Here is a 15,144-nt window from a genome sequence, read left to right as displayed (position 1 = left end):
TGGTTTGAGTGTAATAGTGATGAAGCTCGACTCTGTGTTTCTCTCACCTCTGTCTGTGTTGTGCTTCAGTTCAGAGTAGAAAGTGTCTCCAGACTCACTGCTTTTCCCTGATAGAGAACAACAGACAGAGAATGAATTAACATAATATACATCTGCAACACTAATACCTGCTAATCCAGTGAACCACAAAGAAACCACAGAAGATTGTATTGATTAAAAATATTAATATATTAACAGTATGAATATCATTTCCAGCATAATTATGATTAGAACCTTATTTTATTAGCAGATTCTGTTAAAATATTTATATTGTCACATGATCTGTGACCTGTTGCTGTCAACATTTCAGATCATCTCTTTATTTACCTCTGTGTTTGTCCTTAGATTTCATTTCCATCAGAAAATTATGAAGTCCAGCACCTGTCATGAAAAACAGCAGGTTGGTTATGTGACTTTCTAGTCTGTCTGCTCTGTTTTATTTTTTTATCAGTAAAAACAGGCAGATCTGATTGTTGTGATTGTTGATTGTTGTGCTACATTTCTGAAATGAAGTGAATTGGCTTTATCATTGTTTTTGTTTGCAAATGGTATGATTGCAGTTTTGCAAATGGTTTCTTTTCCTGATATTATAAAATGATTATATCTAAGTTAAAGGTATTGAATCATTCAGATGATTGTGTTTAGATTTTTGTATGTTTGTTGTATTTTTACCTTTGCCATTGGTTTTCTTTTTGTCCTTGATATCAATCTGTGCATAAACCAGATGACTGGTTTCTGCAGTATCAATATCTAATACAGAACAGATCAATCATATTATTCAGAACATACTAGAAATATTGTAATTTAAGATAAACAGGATCTTACTTTTGCTTTTGGATTTTTTTTCTTTTCTTCTGACTTCTGAGTATGTCACACTATTTGGCTCTGTTGTAGTATCGTCTAGAAAAATAATAATAATGATTAATTCATAATTAATTGTTAAAAAGAAATATACATTTGTATTTAATGAATTAGAAATGTTTTATTGTTTCTGATGATGATTATATTGTAGTCAGAAGTGTAGTTAAGAGACTTGTTTTAACCTTTGTCCTTTTTTTCATAACAGTGATCTCTGAATATGTGACGTCTGCCAGTGGCTTCGGATCATCTTAACAAAACAAAAAAAACAAAAACAAAACCAAAAAAGCAAGTATGGTTGAACAAATGATATTTGTTGATTATGAATGATATGTGTTTAAATAAGGTTTAAGACTCAACCTTTGTCTCTTTTATTCATTTCAGTCACAACTTCATAAATGTGATCAGAACCTGCTGGACAGAGAACAAGTATTTGAAGATAAAAGGTAGAAAGCAAAGTAGTCTTGAAGATAAAAAAAAATAATGATCTATAAAGCTTAAAGGGACAGTTCAAAAATATATTTTGAGGAATGCTGGTGTTCAAACAACATTGGACTCCATTGACTTCATTGTATGGACAATGATTCATTTTTATTTGTTAACTGTCCCTTTAAATGATTAGTTATTGAGTCTGACCAGACTGTAGAGGAGAGTTTTCTATTTGAGATTCTGCAGATTGATTTGGGTCTGATGTCTGGTTAATGTTACGCTGCTGATCTATAATAGAAACAAAGAGCATTATGGTCGCTTAAGAGTATTTGCAGTGATTACAGTGACTCTTTAAAGGGGTCATCGGAAGACCATTTTCCACAAGTTGATATGATTCTTTAGGATCTTAATGAAAAGTCTCTAATATACTTTGATTAAAAATTCTCAATGGTTTTGTAAAACAACACCCTTTTTACCTTGTCAAAATCAGCTCTGCAAAAATCATCTCATTCTAAGGGGTTGTTCCTTTAAATGCAAATGACCTCTCTTCGCCCCGTCCAGTGTTGCCAGATTGGGCGGGTTGCCACCCAATTGGGCTTCTTTTGATCGGCTTGGACTGGAGAATAACGCATTGGGCGGGTAGACAAAATTTGGGCTGCTTTAAAACAATTAAAAGTCGCCCAATCAGCTGCTTTTTTCTTCGCTTTTATCTTTAGTCATGTTATTTTAATATGTTCGAGCTCAAAGTATCACAGTAAAAAAAAAAAAAAAAAATGTGTAGTGCAGTCATCGACATCATTTAACAGAGACCTGTCAATCAATTTACCATATTTTATGTTGGTAATATATGATGACTCCTGAGTGACGGGGTTTTGGCGCTATAAAGGGCAAGATTTTGAATGTGCAGCTATATATTCATCCATTCATTTTATTTGAGTGATTGCGATGGCAAAGTGGCCTAAATATAAGTTGCAAAAAGTTTTAGAGTGACTTAAATCTCACAACGTGAATTACACGTAGTGAGAGATGAATAGCAGATTTCTAAGTATAATTGCAACTGAAATATGAGAACAGTTGAATGATTTAATAATAATCAAAACTGAAAATGGGGACTATACGATGCTGTCCTGCATCAGAACATCTTTTAAACAGTCCAGGTATACTTGGAATTGACAGCTGCTGGACTTGAACAGTTTTAACTGTGCAAAGTTCTGCATGATGTTCTAAAATGTGTACTTTATGAAATACGTGCTGTAGTTCTGTCTGAAGATAAAGCACAAGACAACGGTAAGCACATTATTGTTGTTAATCGTTATTATTATTTTTAAAATATTTCTGGGCATTTTAAGCATATTTTCTGACTCCCTTTAATCCATTTGCCCTGTTATGATCCATATTCCTGTGAGACTGATTTATCTTTATTTTATTTTGTCATCTTTATTTTTTTAAGGAGATAAAAATGGTCCTTATCAACCTTGATTGACATGGCAATAAAATTCCATCACATTATTTTGGCAGTACAAATTTTGGGCTGGTTTTTGTTGAAGTGGGCGGGTTTTGGTGAGCTTTTGGGCTGGAAATCGTCAACCCGATCTGGCAACACTGGCCCCGTCCCTCTCTTCTCTCTGTAGAAAGACGGTCATGTTTACATTAGCTGCGTTTAGCCGCTAAACTTCCTAACTACCACGGTATAAGGAAAGGCGATCGCAAAGATTCATAAAAGAACGTATACTCACTTCTGCTGTAATTGAAGCTGGATCATGAATGATTCATGCGAACATAGACGGATATATGTAGATTGGGAGGAGCATATTATCCATTTACAAACAAACGTAATCCAATGCATCTTCAGCGGCTCAGATGTCAGGAGTAAATGACGACCACTATGTTCAGTATTACATTCAGCAACACAACACCTCAATCGTTCAATCGGAGATATTCTTGTCTAACTTACATCCCTGCTCCGGCATCAAAACAAGGAAAGTTACTGGACTGGGACAGCTGGGCTAAGGTAAGACACTCATGTCAATCAACTATCGTGGGTGTGTGTGTGACGCCACAACGACAGGCATCTGAGAACGGCTCGATTTGAAAAAGGGGATATTATTTTTACAGATTCATTAAAAACCACTGCATGGATTTTTTATCATTATAAGGTAGATTTGTACATACACTGCCAACACACATTAATGTTCAAACAACATGAAAAAGTGAACTTAACATCCGATGACCCCTTTAAGCTGACAATAAGATCTTTTCATGAGCCTTTATTCAAAAACTGTATATTTCTTTTGTTGCTGTTCAGTTGTATTAATCACACAAAATGTTATGAACTGATCCACACCTTTGTTCTTCTTGTATCTCCACAGCAGCACCAGTGAGATGAAGATCAACACGCAGACACTCAATAACACAACCACACCAGTGACCAGAAGAGGAGATGATGAAGCTGCTGAGATTGAAGAACAAGACAAGATCTGTTTGTGAGTGACGTATTGTATGATAATATTACACACATACATAAAGTCACTCATTATTCCCAGACCTCTGACTGAGATCCAGCTGTGGAGTGACTGTCCTCTCTCTGTTTTACAGTAGTAGAAACCCTCATGTGACTTTGAGACAGTCTGTGTTGGAGCTGTGAGATGCACTGCAGACATGTGCAGTGTAAATAAGGGGTAAGAGATTCATTCATCATACAGTGCAGATAGCTTCACTGATTATAACGGGAGTGTTTTTTAAAGGGCATAATACTCGACAAGTTCAAGTTGTATGGGTTTAGAAGCACGGGAGGGTGAGAAATGAGTAAACTGCTGTTTCTTTTTGAAAGGAATTAATACTTTTATTAATAATGTGTTAAATTGATTAAAATTATAGTAAAGCCTTATATTGTTAGCACCAGATACTGTCAGTGTAACTCCATCACTCATCTGTGAGTATGTTGGGGCTTTTGACTGAGTTCCTTCACAGCTGTACACACCACTATGAGACCAATCCACTGATGAGATGATATAGTTCTGGTCTTTTCTTGCGCTGCTAACTTGATTTTTTTCTTTATTCCAGCTGTACTGCCAGTCTCCTGTCTGCTGTATGTCACATGTGAGAGTGACCGTCTCTCCTCTGAACACACTTCTATCAGGACGAACATGAACTACAGGTTTGGGTCTCTCTGTGAAATGAGCAAACAACACACTTCATGTGTTTGAAAATATTTCAGATGATGTGTGACCTTAATGAAAATCTTTTCATTATTGTTTGATGTTTAGTTTACCTGACAGTGCATTGTTAATGTATGACAATAATTTTCATTTTTATAACAAACACATCAAGTAGTTCTAATGAAAAAAGTAGAAATTAAAACAGCTCTTACCTTTTACTGTTATCTCAGCTGTATTACTGAACTCGCTGTAATATTCTCCTCGTTGTGCTCTGCACCAGTATCTTCCTCCATCAGAGACACTCACAGACTTGATTGTTTTAGTTGCTGCATCAGTGGATTCAGGGTTTGAGTCTTTCCTCCAGTGAATTGTCCATCCAGTTGACTGTCCCACATCACAGCTCAGAGTAACTGTGTCTCCAGTGAACACTGAACTCTGAGGATTTACAGTCAGAGTCGGCTGCAGTTTATCTGTAACAGTGATGCAGTGTTGATTCAGTCACAGGTGTTGTTATTGGTGTTTCAGTGTGAACATTAATGCAGCAAAACATCTCTTTTCTATGTAACAGTTCAAAAACTAATATTTATGCTGTCAGTACATTATTACTGTGAACGTTTCATTTAAATCCACTTAATCAAAGAATATTTCTTAATACAAAATTAACACTGATCAAATACTTTGTCTATCTGGAACTCAACTGATTGCACAACTCAATAGAATTAAATCAATTAAATCCCAACATTACAGAAGATTAAACACTATTAAACACTAACAGATCTTCATCATTTTCTAAAACAAAACAAACAACAAACAAACAAACACAATCATTTCAACATTTATTCTCTATTGAGTTCTGAAATTTCTCAGTTTCATATAGTTAATTTGACTGTTAGGTTTAACTGTAATTTTTCTGCATTTTAGTACTGTATGCTCAATTTACAGTAAATTACTGTTAAAATCCACTTCAAATGTGTCTAAATTATTCATATTTTTCAATCTTTCAGTCTTTGCAGTGAATCACACTGATTCTCTGGTGAGAAGTGAATCACAGTTTCAAGGCATGTGATTGGTTGTTTATTGCTGATGTCACACTGTAATGTGTTCAATAAACTCATGAAAACACCTGAGTTGACAGAGAAAGTTGATCAGCATCATGTACCAACAAAACCAGATCACATTGGTTTGGTTTTGTCAACTCAAAACAAATCCAAAGTTTGTTCAGCCACCATCATGATACAAACCGCAAGCATGTGTTTCACAAAAGCATCATTAGAAAACAGATACAAGTTCCATTGAACTCTATTGGTAAAGACAGAACCTGTGACCATAGATGATTTTGGGAAACACGTCCCAGTTTGAGTTTATTTCTGTCACATGAAGAGAATTAACAGAGATTTAGATGTTGATGTTGTGTAGATCAGAGATCAGCTGATGACGGCTGCTTCTAGAGTTTAATCTCTTAATATATGAGTAATGTGTTATTAATCTCACATTATTGATTACATTAGTTCAGTGATGATACAGCATGAGATCCAGCAGTGTCGTGACAATCAGATCATTTCAGTGAGTTTAAAAACACAAGTCTGTATTATTCAGACACACACAGACAACATGAATCAGTGAATGAACCTCAACAATGATGACAATCAACATAAAGCTTCATGCTGCAGTGCATGATGGGAACCACCATAATACAAACTCATCCACGACTCCCAGCATGCACTGCGACATGAATAATTCTGTTGTTTTGTTGTGACTTTAGCTTGTTTTATGTTCAGAGTTGATCTGTTTATGTGAATTTGTTGATTGTCATGATTGTTGAGATTCATACACTGATTCTTAATGTCTGTGTGTGTCTGAATCTTTCAGTGCTTCAAACATTTTTGTGCACAATGTGTTTAAAAAGTCCTTCAGATCACTGCTGGATCTCTTGCTTTAGTATCACAGGGTTTGTGTTGTAAAACTGTATTAATAACACTTTTGATCATTGAATAGACTTTGAGTGAGATCTGTGAATTAATGATATAATCATAATTAATAGCCAAAAACCACCTGATCACCTTTGATTTGATCTTCCTTTGCAACAAATAATGTGTTTTTAAACACACAGTGTTACAAAAGACAGAGAAAACTAAGACTAAGTCAAAGGTCAAGAGTTCAACTAAAGCAAACATGGTGATTTCAAATTAAACTATCAATTTTAGTAAAACCCTCATCATCTAAACCTTTTCTAATTATCAGTAAGAACGTCTGTATACATATGGAAAAAAAAAAGTAAACTGGTTAGTAAGTGCAGCTGGTGTTGAGAGATTGAATGTGTTCTTCATATAAAGCTGTTCGTCAGTTGTTAGTAACAGTCAGTCAGTTTCTGTTACAGCAGGTGTTTGTCACTAATGACACTCAGTGTCTGAATTCACTAAATTCATTTTTATTGTGGTGGACTATAGTAAACCCATGTAGAGAAGAGTGAATGGTGCTAAAGGGTTTAACAAACATACATGTATTTATTCATTTGTTTGTTTTTCTAAGGCTTTGGTTCTCTCACTTTTGACATTGCTGCTAAAGATCATTAATTATTTGTAAAAAGGAAAAAAAACAATCACAACAGATAAATGTCAGGAATAAAAATTTAAGCAAGTGGAAACTATTTTAAATGCTGAAGTTAATGTGAGATTTTGAGGCTTGAACCTTATATTTATCTTAAAACAACAAAAAATATATTGCGAGTATCTGATTACTAATGTAGATTCAATGTGCACATTAATGCAGACAAAACATATTTTCTATGGAATCTCATTTACTAAAATAAATATAAAATCTCTAAACAGAAACACCACTGTGGTAACATAAGTTAAATGCTGCAGACAATACAGTGTTAAGAAAAACAAACAGTGATTCTGTTGAAGAACAAATGAACACACTCACCTGATACTGTCAGTTTAACTCCATCACTGGACTCTGAGTGATATGGATACTGAGAAATCCATAACAGCTGTACACACCACTATGAGACCAATCCACAGATGAGATTATATAGTTCTGGTCTTTGTTTGCACTGCTAACTAATTTTCTTTTTTTTTAGTTGTACCCCAGTCTCTTGTCTGCTGTATGTCACATGTGAGAGTGACTTTCTCTCCTCTGAACACATTTTTATCAGGATGAACATGAACTACAGGTTTGGGTTTCTCTGTGAAATGAGCAAACAACACACTTCATGTGTTAAAAGTCAAAATGAGGTTTTGACTTTCAGTCAGCAGTACAGTATCTGTTCTGACCAGCAGGTGGAACTATTTTCATCCACAGATTTCAACAAACTATTATTTATTTATAGCGGATGAGACAATAATGGGCTACAACACAATCAAACTGAAAAATGATGTCTGTGTCTGTTCTCAGTCTTTCATCTCTTACACATTTTCATAACAAAACCATATTGAATGAATAACACTACAGATAGTAGATGCACAAGATCTTACAGACACACAGTCATTAATTACAGTGAAAATTGTTGCATTAATCTAGCTTGCTCTTCTAAATTTAACATTCATTTATGTAAAAAATAATTATTTAATAAAATTTATTTCAATAGGTTTTTCACTATTAATTATTTTTATTAGCATATTTTTATGTTTATAAATACTAAATTTTATAATTTGCTAAAAAATAAACATAATAAAAAAAAATATTTTTTAGTGAATTTTTTTTTAAAATAATAATGATTTTTAATACTATAAAATTTTAATAAATAATAAAATTAAATTTTTAAATAAATTAAATGCATTTAAAAATTATAAAATTAGTAAATAAATTTCATTTAATAAAAACTAATTTAATTTTTTTTTCATTAAATAATTTATAAACAAAATGCATTTAATGAAAACTTAATTTAATTATAATTAATAAATAAATAAATAAATTTAATAAAAATTTTTTAATGAAAAATAAATAAATAATTAAATAAAAAAATAAATAAATAAAGTAACATTATAAAATTAGTGAATAAATGCATTTAATAAACTTAATTTTTTTTATTTATTAATATATTTTACTTAAATGCATTTGTTCATTTATTTTTATTCTATTTTTTTTATTACTTAATTTTTATTAAATCTATTTATTTATTTAATAAATTCACTTCATTATTTATTATACTTAATTTCATTAAGTCTTTATTAAATGTATTTACTTCATTTTATAATTGATTTTACTTAGTTATTTTTTAATGTATTTATTTTAATTTTTATTAATATATTTTAATTAATACAGTTAATAAATAAATTATAAAATGAAGTAAATAAATACATTTAATAAAAACTTAATGAAATTAAGTATAATAAATAATGAAGCAAACATATTAAGTGAATAAATAAATATATTTAATAAAATTAAGTAATGGAAAAAAAATAATACATTAAATAGAAAATAAATAACTAAAGTAACATTATAAAATAAGTGAATAAACTTAATTTTAATTTTAAATATATATTTACTTAAATGCATTTAATAAAATTTTTTTTATTTTTTATTAATATATTTTGCTTAAATGCATTTTTTCATTAAATCATTTTTATTAAATACATTTTTTAATTCATTCACTTCATTATTTATTATACTTAGATTTAATCAAAAATAAGTATTGAAAAAAAAGAATAAATTTAATATAAACAAATAACTAAATTAACATTATAAAATTTGTGAATAAATGCATTTAATAAGAGCTTAATTTCCATTTTTATTAATATATTTTACTTGCATTTGCTAAATGCATTTGTTTATATTTGAAATCAATGTCTGACTGAACTTTTACTGCATCTATAGGTGAAAAAAAGTGCAGTAAAATACACTTTACTTCAGTAAACTTAGTGCACTTCCATAATGTACTTAAAGTGCTCTGTTTCCACACACTAACTTTGTACTTAATATACTAAAAAATATTCTTTAGTACTTCTTAAGATAATCTTAAGAACATCCATGTGTACTCAACTGCACTATTTTGGGACACCATGAATTTGAACTAAAATGTGCTTTTAACATACTTTCTCTGTAAAAACAAAAAAACAAACAAAAAAAAAAAAAAAAAAAAAACAACAACAAAAACTAATATAAAATGATTCATTTTAAATGTACTGTTATTATTTTAATATTCCCTTTATATGATATACTTAACTACATGTTTATGGTGTCTTTAAATAGTACAATCAAGTATTACTTCCATATTAAAATTAAATTTATATATATACTTTCTATACACACATTAAAAATAAATAAATAAATAAATATGGTTACTGTTAAATATGAATTTTATACACAATCTAAACAAAAATTACACCTACTGTGTAAATACTTCATGAATATTGTTTTCCATCATTAATAAATTAACTAACTGAATGTTCTAATTGTGATTAAAATGACTGTAAATTACTGTTAATGTGAATTTTGGGAATAATTAAACACATAAAATTACACCTACTGTGTAGTCACAGTGTCATGAAGCTGTTAAAAATGTAAATTAACTAATTGATTGTTGTAATAATGTGATTAAAATGAACTGTAAATGTAATTCACTGTAAATGTAAACACCCATAGATTGAAAGAATAATTACACTGTTACCACACAGAAACATACAACAATGCAGCACAGATATAATAAGTAAGGGATAATATATATCTTTATTTTGCAATAACAACTGGCTGAATGTACATTATCTCACGTATTACACAGCTGCTTGATAGATTATTTAGATGTTTTGTGTCAAAATTATTAGACACGAAACACTGATCAGAGTTGAAATATTTGAACACAAAGCTTCCACGAAGAAATCAGTTGCTAGCAAACGGCAAGTTCAAACTAGACATTTTAGGGACACAGTGCAGTCATACCAGTTTTCTTACACAACATTTCACCACATAAATAATTAAATACTAGTTTGTTAGTTATCTTATAATCCATTACAGTGTACAAAAAAACAAAAAACAAAAACAAAACTAGGGCTGGACGATATGGCAAAAATTTATATCACGATATATTTCTTAATTTCGGTCGATACGATATAATTGCGATATCGATACGGACAATATTAAAAAGCCTCAGGAAAAAACTGCCGAGGACACACACAATGGATGTCTGTACCTACAAATGTCTGCAAACTGAATTTGCAAAGTCTATAATACCTCCAGGCTCCTCCTATTAAAATTATATATATATTTTTTTTAAATAAAAACAGTACAAAAAAAATAAGGTTCACATTTTATTTGTATTTAGCCTTTACAAACAAGACATGTAAAATAAACTATTAAATAAATAAAACTCTCAGACTCAGCTTATTAACAATAATATATTTCCATTTAAACTAGAACAGGCTGAATATTCATATAAATTGAAACAACAAACACACTGCTTCAGCCAGGATAAAGAAACAAAAATAATACAATAAAATAAATAAAGAGTGAGCAACAACAAAAACACATTGCTCTGGCCGGAACATTGTTGAGTGTTGATTAGGGATGCTCATTTTAACCGGTTAACCGTTAACCGACAGAAGAATTTTGACCGATTAATACAATCAATTAAACGGTTTAAAAGGTCTTTTTTTTCAGTAATTCAGCAATCAAAATATTGTAAAACGTTTTCTGGATGGTTAAAATAAAATTAAATTGCATTTTTGAGAGAAAAAAGATAAATCGCGTAGGCCTACAACGTTCAGTCGCATTTTATTATTACATTCAGAAAGACCTGGTGTCGACGCGAAATATTTACAATACACTATAAACATAGGCTAGGCTATTTTAGTTCCCCTCACTCCACAAAAAATCCTTTCAATTTAACAGTATTTAGAAAAGAACAAGAATTAAAAATATAAGAAGCTAGGGGACAAACCAAAACGAAACCATTTAGGCTAAAGCGAAACTGAAACTAACATTGGGTCTCTCACACGACACAAATCCAAATGTCTCCGTATTCAAGATGTATTTGAATGCTAAAATATTATTTATTATGTAAACCTGGTTTTGTACTTCTCGCATTAAAATATCCACATAAAAAAATGTTTGGCATGATCACGGCAGTACGTTGATAACGATTAAGCAGTGTGATTTTTTTTTTTTTTTTCCATATGTTTGGCTGATTGTGTGTGCGCCTGCGGCGCCGGCGCAATCACTTGATTTTTTTCCTTCTAACAGGGGAAACGACTCTTTACAGATAATCAAAACTGTAAACGGTTTGCTGTTTGTAAAATAAAGAAAAATAGGATGCCGCTTTCAGCCGTCTTCCTTTCGCGCAGCACAAAAATGAACGAAAGCTCTGCATACTAGCTACTTGTTCCACTTTTTTTGTTTGTTTGTTTTAAGTAAAAAGATTTATCTAGGCCCATTCTTTCATTATATATATATAGCCTAGCTTTATGATGTTTTTCTCCATTCGCAGAAGCTGCAGGTGATGCGACGTGTCCATGTGAATCCTCATGTTCTGTTGTTTGCTGCTTTTTGCGCATGTAAAATTAATCCCGGAAAACAAATGTTAGTATTTTAACGGGTCACAGACACTTATCCTTTCTAAAATAATTAAATTCTAATTTAAAATAATCTTGTCGGTTAACGGTTAGTAATCGGTTAACAAGCGTCGGCTGTCGGTTAGGAAAAATAACCGAAATGAACATCCCTAGTGTTGATGACACCCTATGACAGGCTCTAGAGGTTTCTGGCAAGAAATATTATTCTGGTAAGAAATATAATTTCTGGTCAGGGGTACTCATTTTGTAGCAAAAACTTTCCGCGACGGAGCTTAACCAACTACTGCTGAGCGCTGGCAGCGTGTCTGTGATGTACGTCATCACGCAATTCTGTTCTGCTCTTTCTGACGGCTGAGCACTGAACGTCATTCATTGACAAATGCTAATGTATAAAATTATATATATATATATGTATATATATATATATATATATATATATATATATATGTATATATATATATATATATATATATATGTATCTATGCAAATGTATATCGAAATATCGGAAATGGGTTTAAAAATCGTATCACCGTTATTGAAAAAAAAATTCTATCGTGATATATATTGATATCGAATTATTGTCCAGCCCTAAACAAAACAAAACAAAGAAAAAAATGGCAGCAGCTGCGTTTGTACGAAACAACGGAGGAAGTCCACGATACCAGGATGACATAATTAAGAAATTGTCCACATAATATTGAATTAATCTTTAATATTTTATTAGCTAACCAAACGCAAAGCTTCCGCCAAGAATATGCCTGCTTTTTATGCGTTTTATTGTGATAGGACAGTAGAGAGATGACAGGAAAGAGCTGGGAGGAAAGAGGGGAGCGGGATCGGCAAAGGACCTCGAGATGGGAATCGAACTCTGGTCACCATGAGCGCAGTTGCGCTATATGTCATAACAAGATCATAACATAACTAACATCATAACAAGAAATAGTTTAATCGCTATGATACTGAGTTTTAAATCAAATGTTTGCATAGTTATGACAGAAAACACTAGCATCTAGCAATGCCTTGGAAAAAACAATCTTAAAAAATAAAGTTTATGCATAAAACCAAATAGGAAATAAAACAGTTATCAAATAAGCATGAATAAGTCAATAAGTGTCCTATTCTGTGTCCTAAACTCCTGAAACATTGGTGTCTCATTTTAGAGTAATCAATGCAATCTAAAAGAAGCCAATTAAATCTGTAAGTGGGGGTGGGTGTGTGAAAAAATTTAGACGTAATCCCCTTTGTAATCACTGGCATTTTTCAAAAGTAACTGTAATTTAATTACATATTCTTTCTCAGTAACTGTAGCTAATTACAATTACATTTATTTTGTAATTAAATTACATAATTCCGTTACATGTAACTAGTTACTTCCCAACACTGTATATATGTAATGTACAAACAAACAAAACAGTGTCTCTTTATAGTCTTTATCTGACTACAATTTGAATTCAATTTAATTATTAGTGCTACAGTCTAAAAATGCAACTGCATATTTTCCAGTTTACGAAACATTTTGAGTCTCAAATACTAAAAAAAAAATGCTACTTTCTTGAAACTCCAAAAAATAAATAAAAATAAAATAAATAAATGAATAAATGAATACAAAAGAAAAAAAGAAAACACAACAAAAAACAAACAAAAAAACTGGTCAGACTGACAGAATTACCCCAAATATTTTCCCAACTAGTCAAAGACAGTCGTCTGAACATTACAGCATGAATAAATTATGCAGTTACTGTTACAGGATTATTTTTTTGCTGCAAGTGCACTTAAGTAGCACAGTTGGGAAAATGCAATTACAACTATTACATTGACAATATATTTTAACTAAAATCGATTTAGTTTAAACTTATGATAACTATATAATCTGAAACATTTCCATTCATTCAACAATCAAATCACACACTGAAATGACTAAAGTAAATGTAATGTACACTTTATGTATAAAAGACTTACACATGCAAACACATTACAAGTAAATATTAAAGTTAATGTGGTTAATGTTTCACACCACTGATTCTTCACTGGAACAAAACAAACTATAGAAGTCCAAACCACATTAGGTCAAAGTGTTTGAGAAACACACCCCCTCACTTCCTGTTTGACGCTGACAAGTCGACTTAATTGTGACTTTATAGTGGCCAAAACTATTTGAACACTTACTACTGACTTTATTTCAGAATAGTGACGTATTTACAACTGAAACAGAATATTGAATATAGGGCTGGTTTTATTTTAGTGCTCCTCCTCTCTGTCTCTCACTCATGACAACAGAACAGTTTGAAGACTGTAAAGGATGTTCAGCACAATCTGTCAAACTGATGTCACAGAACACCACACACTCATTCATCCTGCAGTCACATTAATTCAGCTGAATCAACAACCTGTTACAATCCACACTGATCTGTGATGATCCTCGAGGATCAATGAGTGAGTTCCTACATTATGACACTCTCACACCCTTTGTGTAACACTGATGTTAAAGAGGAGAGATGTGGAGAAGAGAGTGATGGTCTCTCCTCGTCTGATTCACTACTGGGGCCAGTTGCATAAACTTAGCCTCTATCTTAAGACAGAGTCTTAAACTAGTCTGACCAACTAACAGGTTTTTGGATTCAGCTGAGACTAATCTATGTTTCATGTAGCAAAATCTGTAAAAATATATGACCAGTCTTAAAGAACAAACAAACAAACAAAAATTTCATGTGATTCATCATCAGATCCATTGTCATTAAGGACGTAGCACTATCTGATCACTTCTGTATTTTCTTTGATATATTGATCTCTGCTACCACTGAATCTAGATCCATCTGTCAGAAAGAGATGTATTAACAAAAACACTAGTGTGCTGTTTATGAAAGCTATATCTTCAATGCCAAGCATTTCTGCAGACTCTGTTGATCTTCTCCTGGAGTCCTTTAACTCAAAAGTTAAGAATGTCATTGATGACATTGCACCAGTGAAAGTCAGTGAAAGGAGAAAACTGAAGTCATTGCATTCGGAAGCAAAGAGGAAGTTCTTAAGGTGAATGCATACATTGACTCTAGGGGTCAAACAACTAAAAACCAAGTCAAGAATCTTGGTGTGATTCTGGAGTCAGACCTTAGTTTCAGTAGTCATGTCAAAGCAGTAACTAAATCAGCATACTA

At 31.7% G+C, this 15,144-nt stretch overlaps 1 protein-coding gene across 1 annotated transcript; it reads right to left on the bottom strand.

Annotated features, from left to right (window-relative positions):
- Nucleotides 1–47: 47 nt before the first annotated feature.
- LOC127157408 (leukocyte immunoglobulin-like receptor subfamily B member 1) lies at nucleotides 48–7,632 on the bottom strand (the record flags this gene model as incomplete). Its single annotated transcript, XM_051100651.1, has 12 exons — nucleotides 7,573–7,632; nucleotides 7,410–7,488; nucleotides 4,697–4,954; nucleotides 4,226–4,495; nucleotides 3,872–3,976; nucleotides 3,671–3,778; nucleotides 1,534–1,614; nucleotides 1,083–1,136; nucleotides 865–939; nucleotides 712–789; nucleotides 367–420; nucleotides 48–107 (listed from the first exon to the last, which is right to left on the bottom strand). Coding segments are annotated over exons 1-12 (1,282 nt in total), but the record flags the coding sequence as incomplete, so codon positions are not given.
- Between the last annotated feature and the right edge of the window lie 7,512 nt (nucleotides 7,633–15,144).

The sequence above is a fragment of the Labeo rohita genome, unplaced genomic scaffold (genome assembly GCF_022985175.1).
Source record: "Labeo rohita strain BAU-BD-2019 unplaced genomic scaffold, IGBB_LRoh.1.0 scaffold_1062, whole genome shotgun sequence".
NCBI lineage: Eukaryota > Metazoa > Chordata > Actinopteri > Cypriniformes > Cyprinidae > Labeo > Labeo rohita.
Note: the sequence above shows the minus strand (reverse complement) of the source record. Positions and strands in the feature narration are given on the sequence as shown.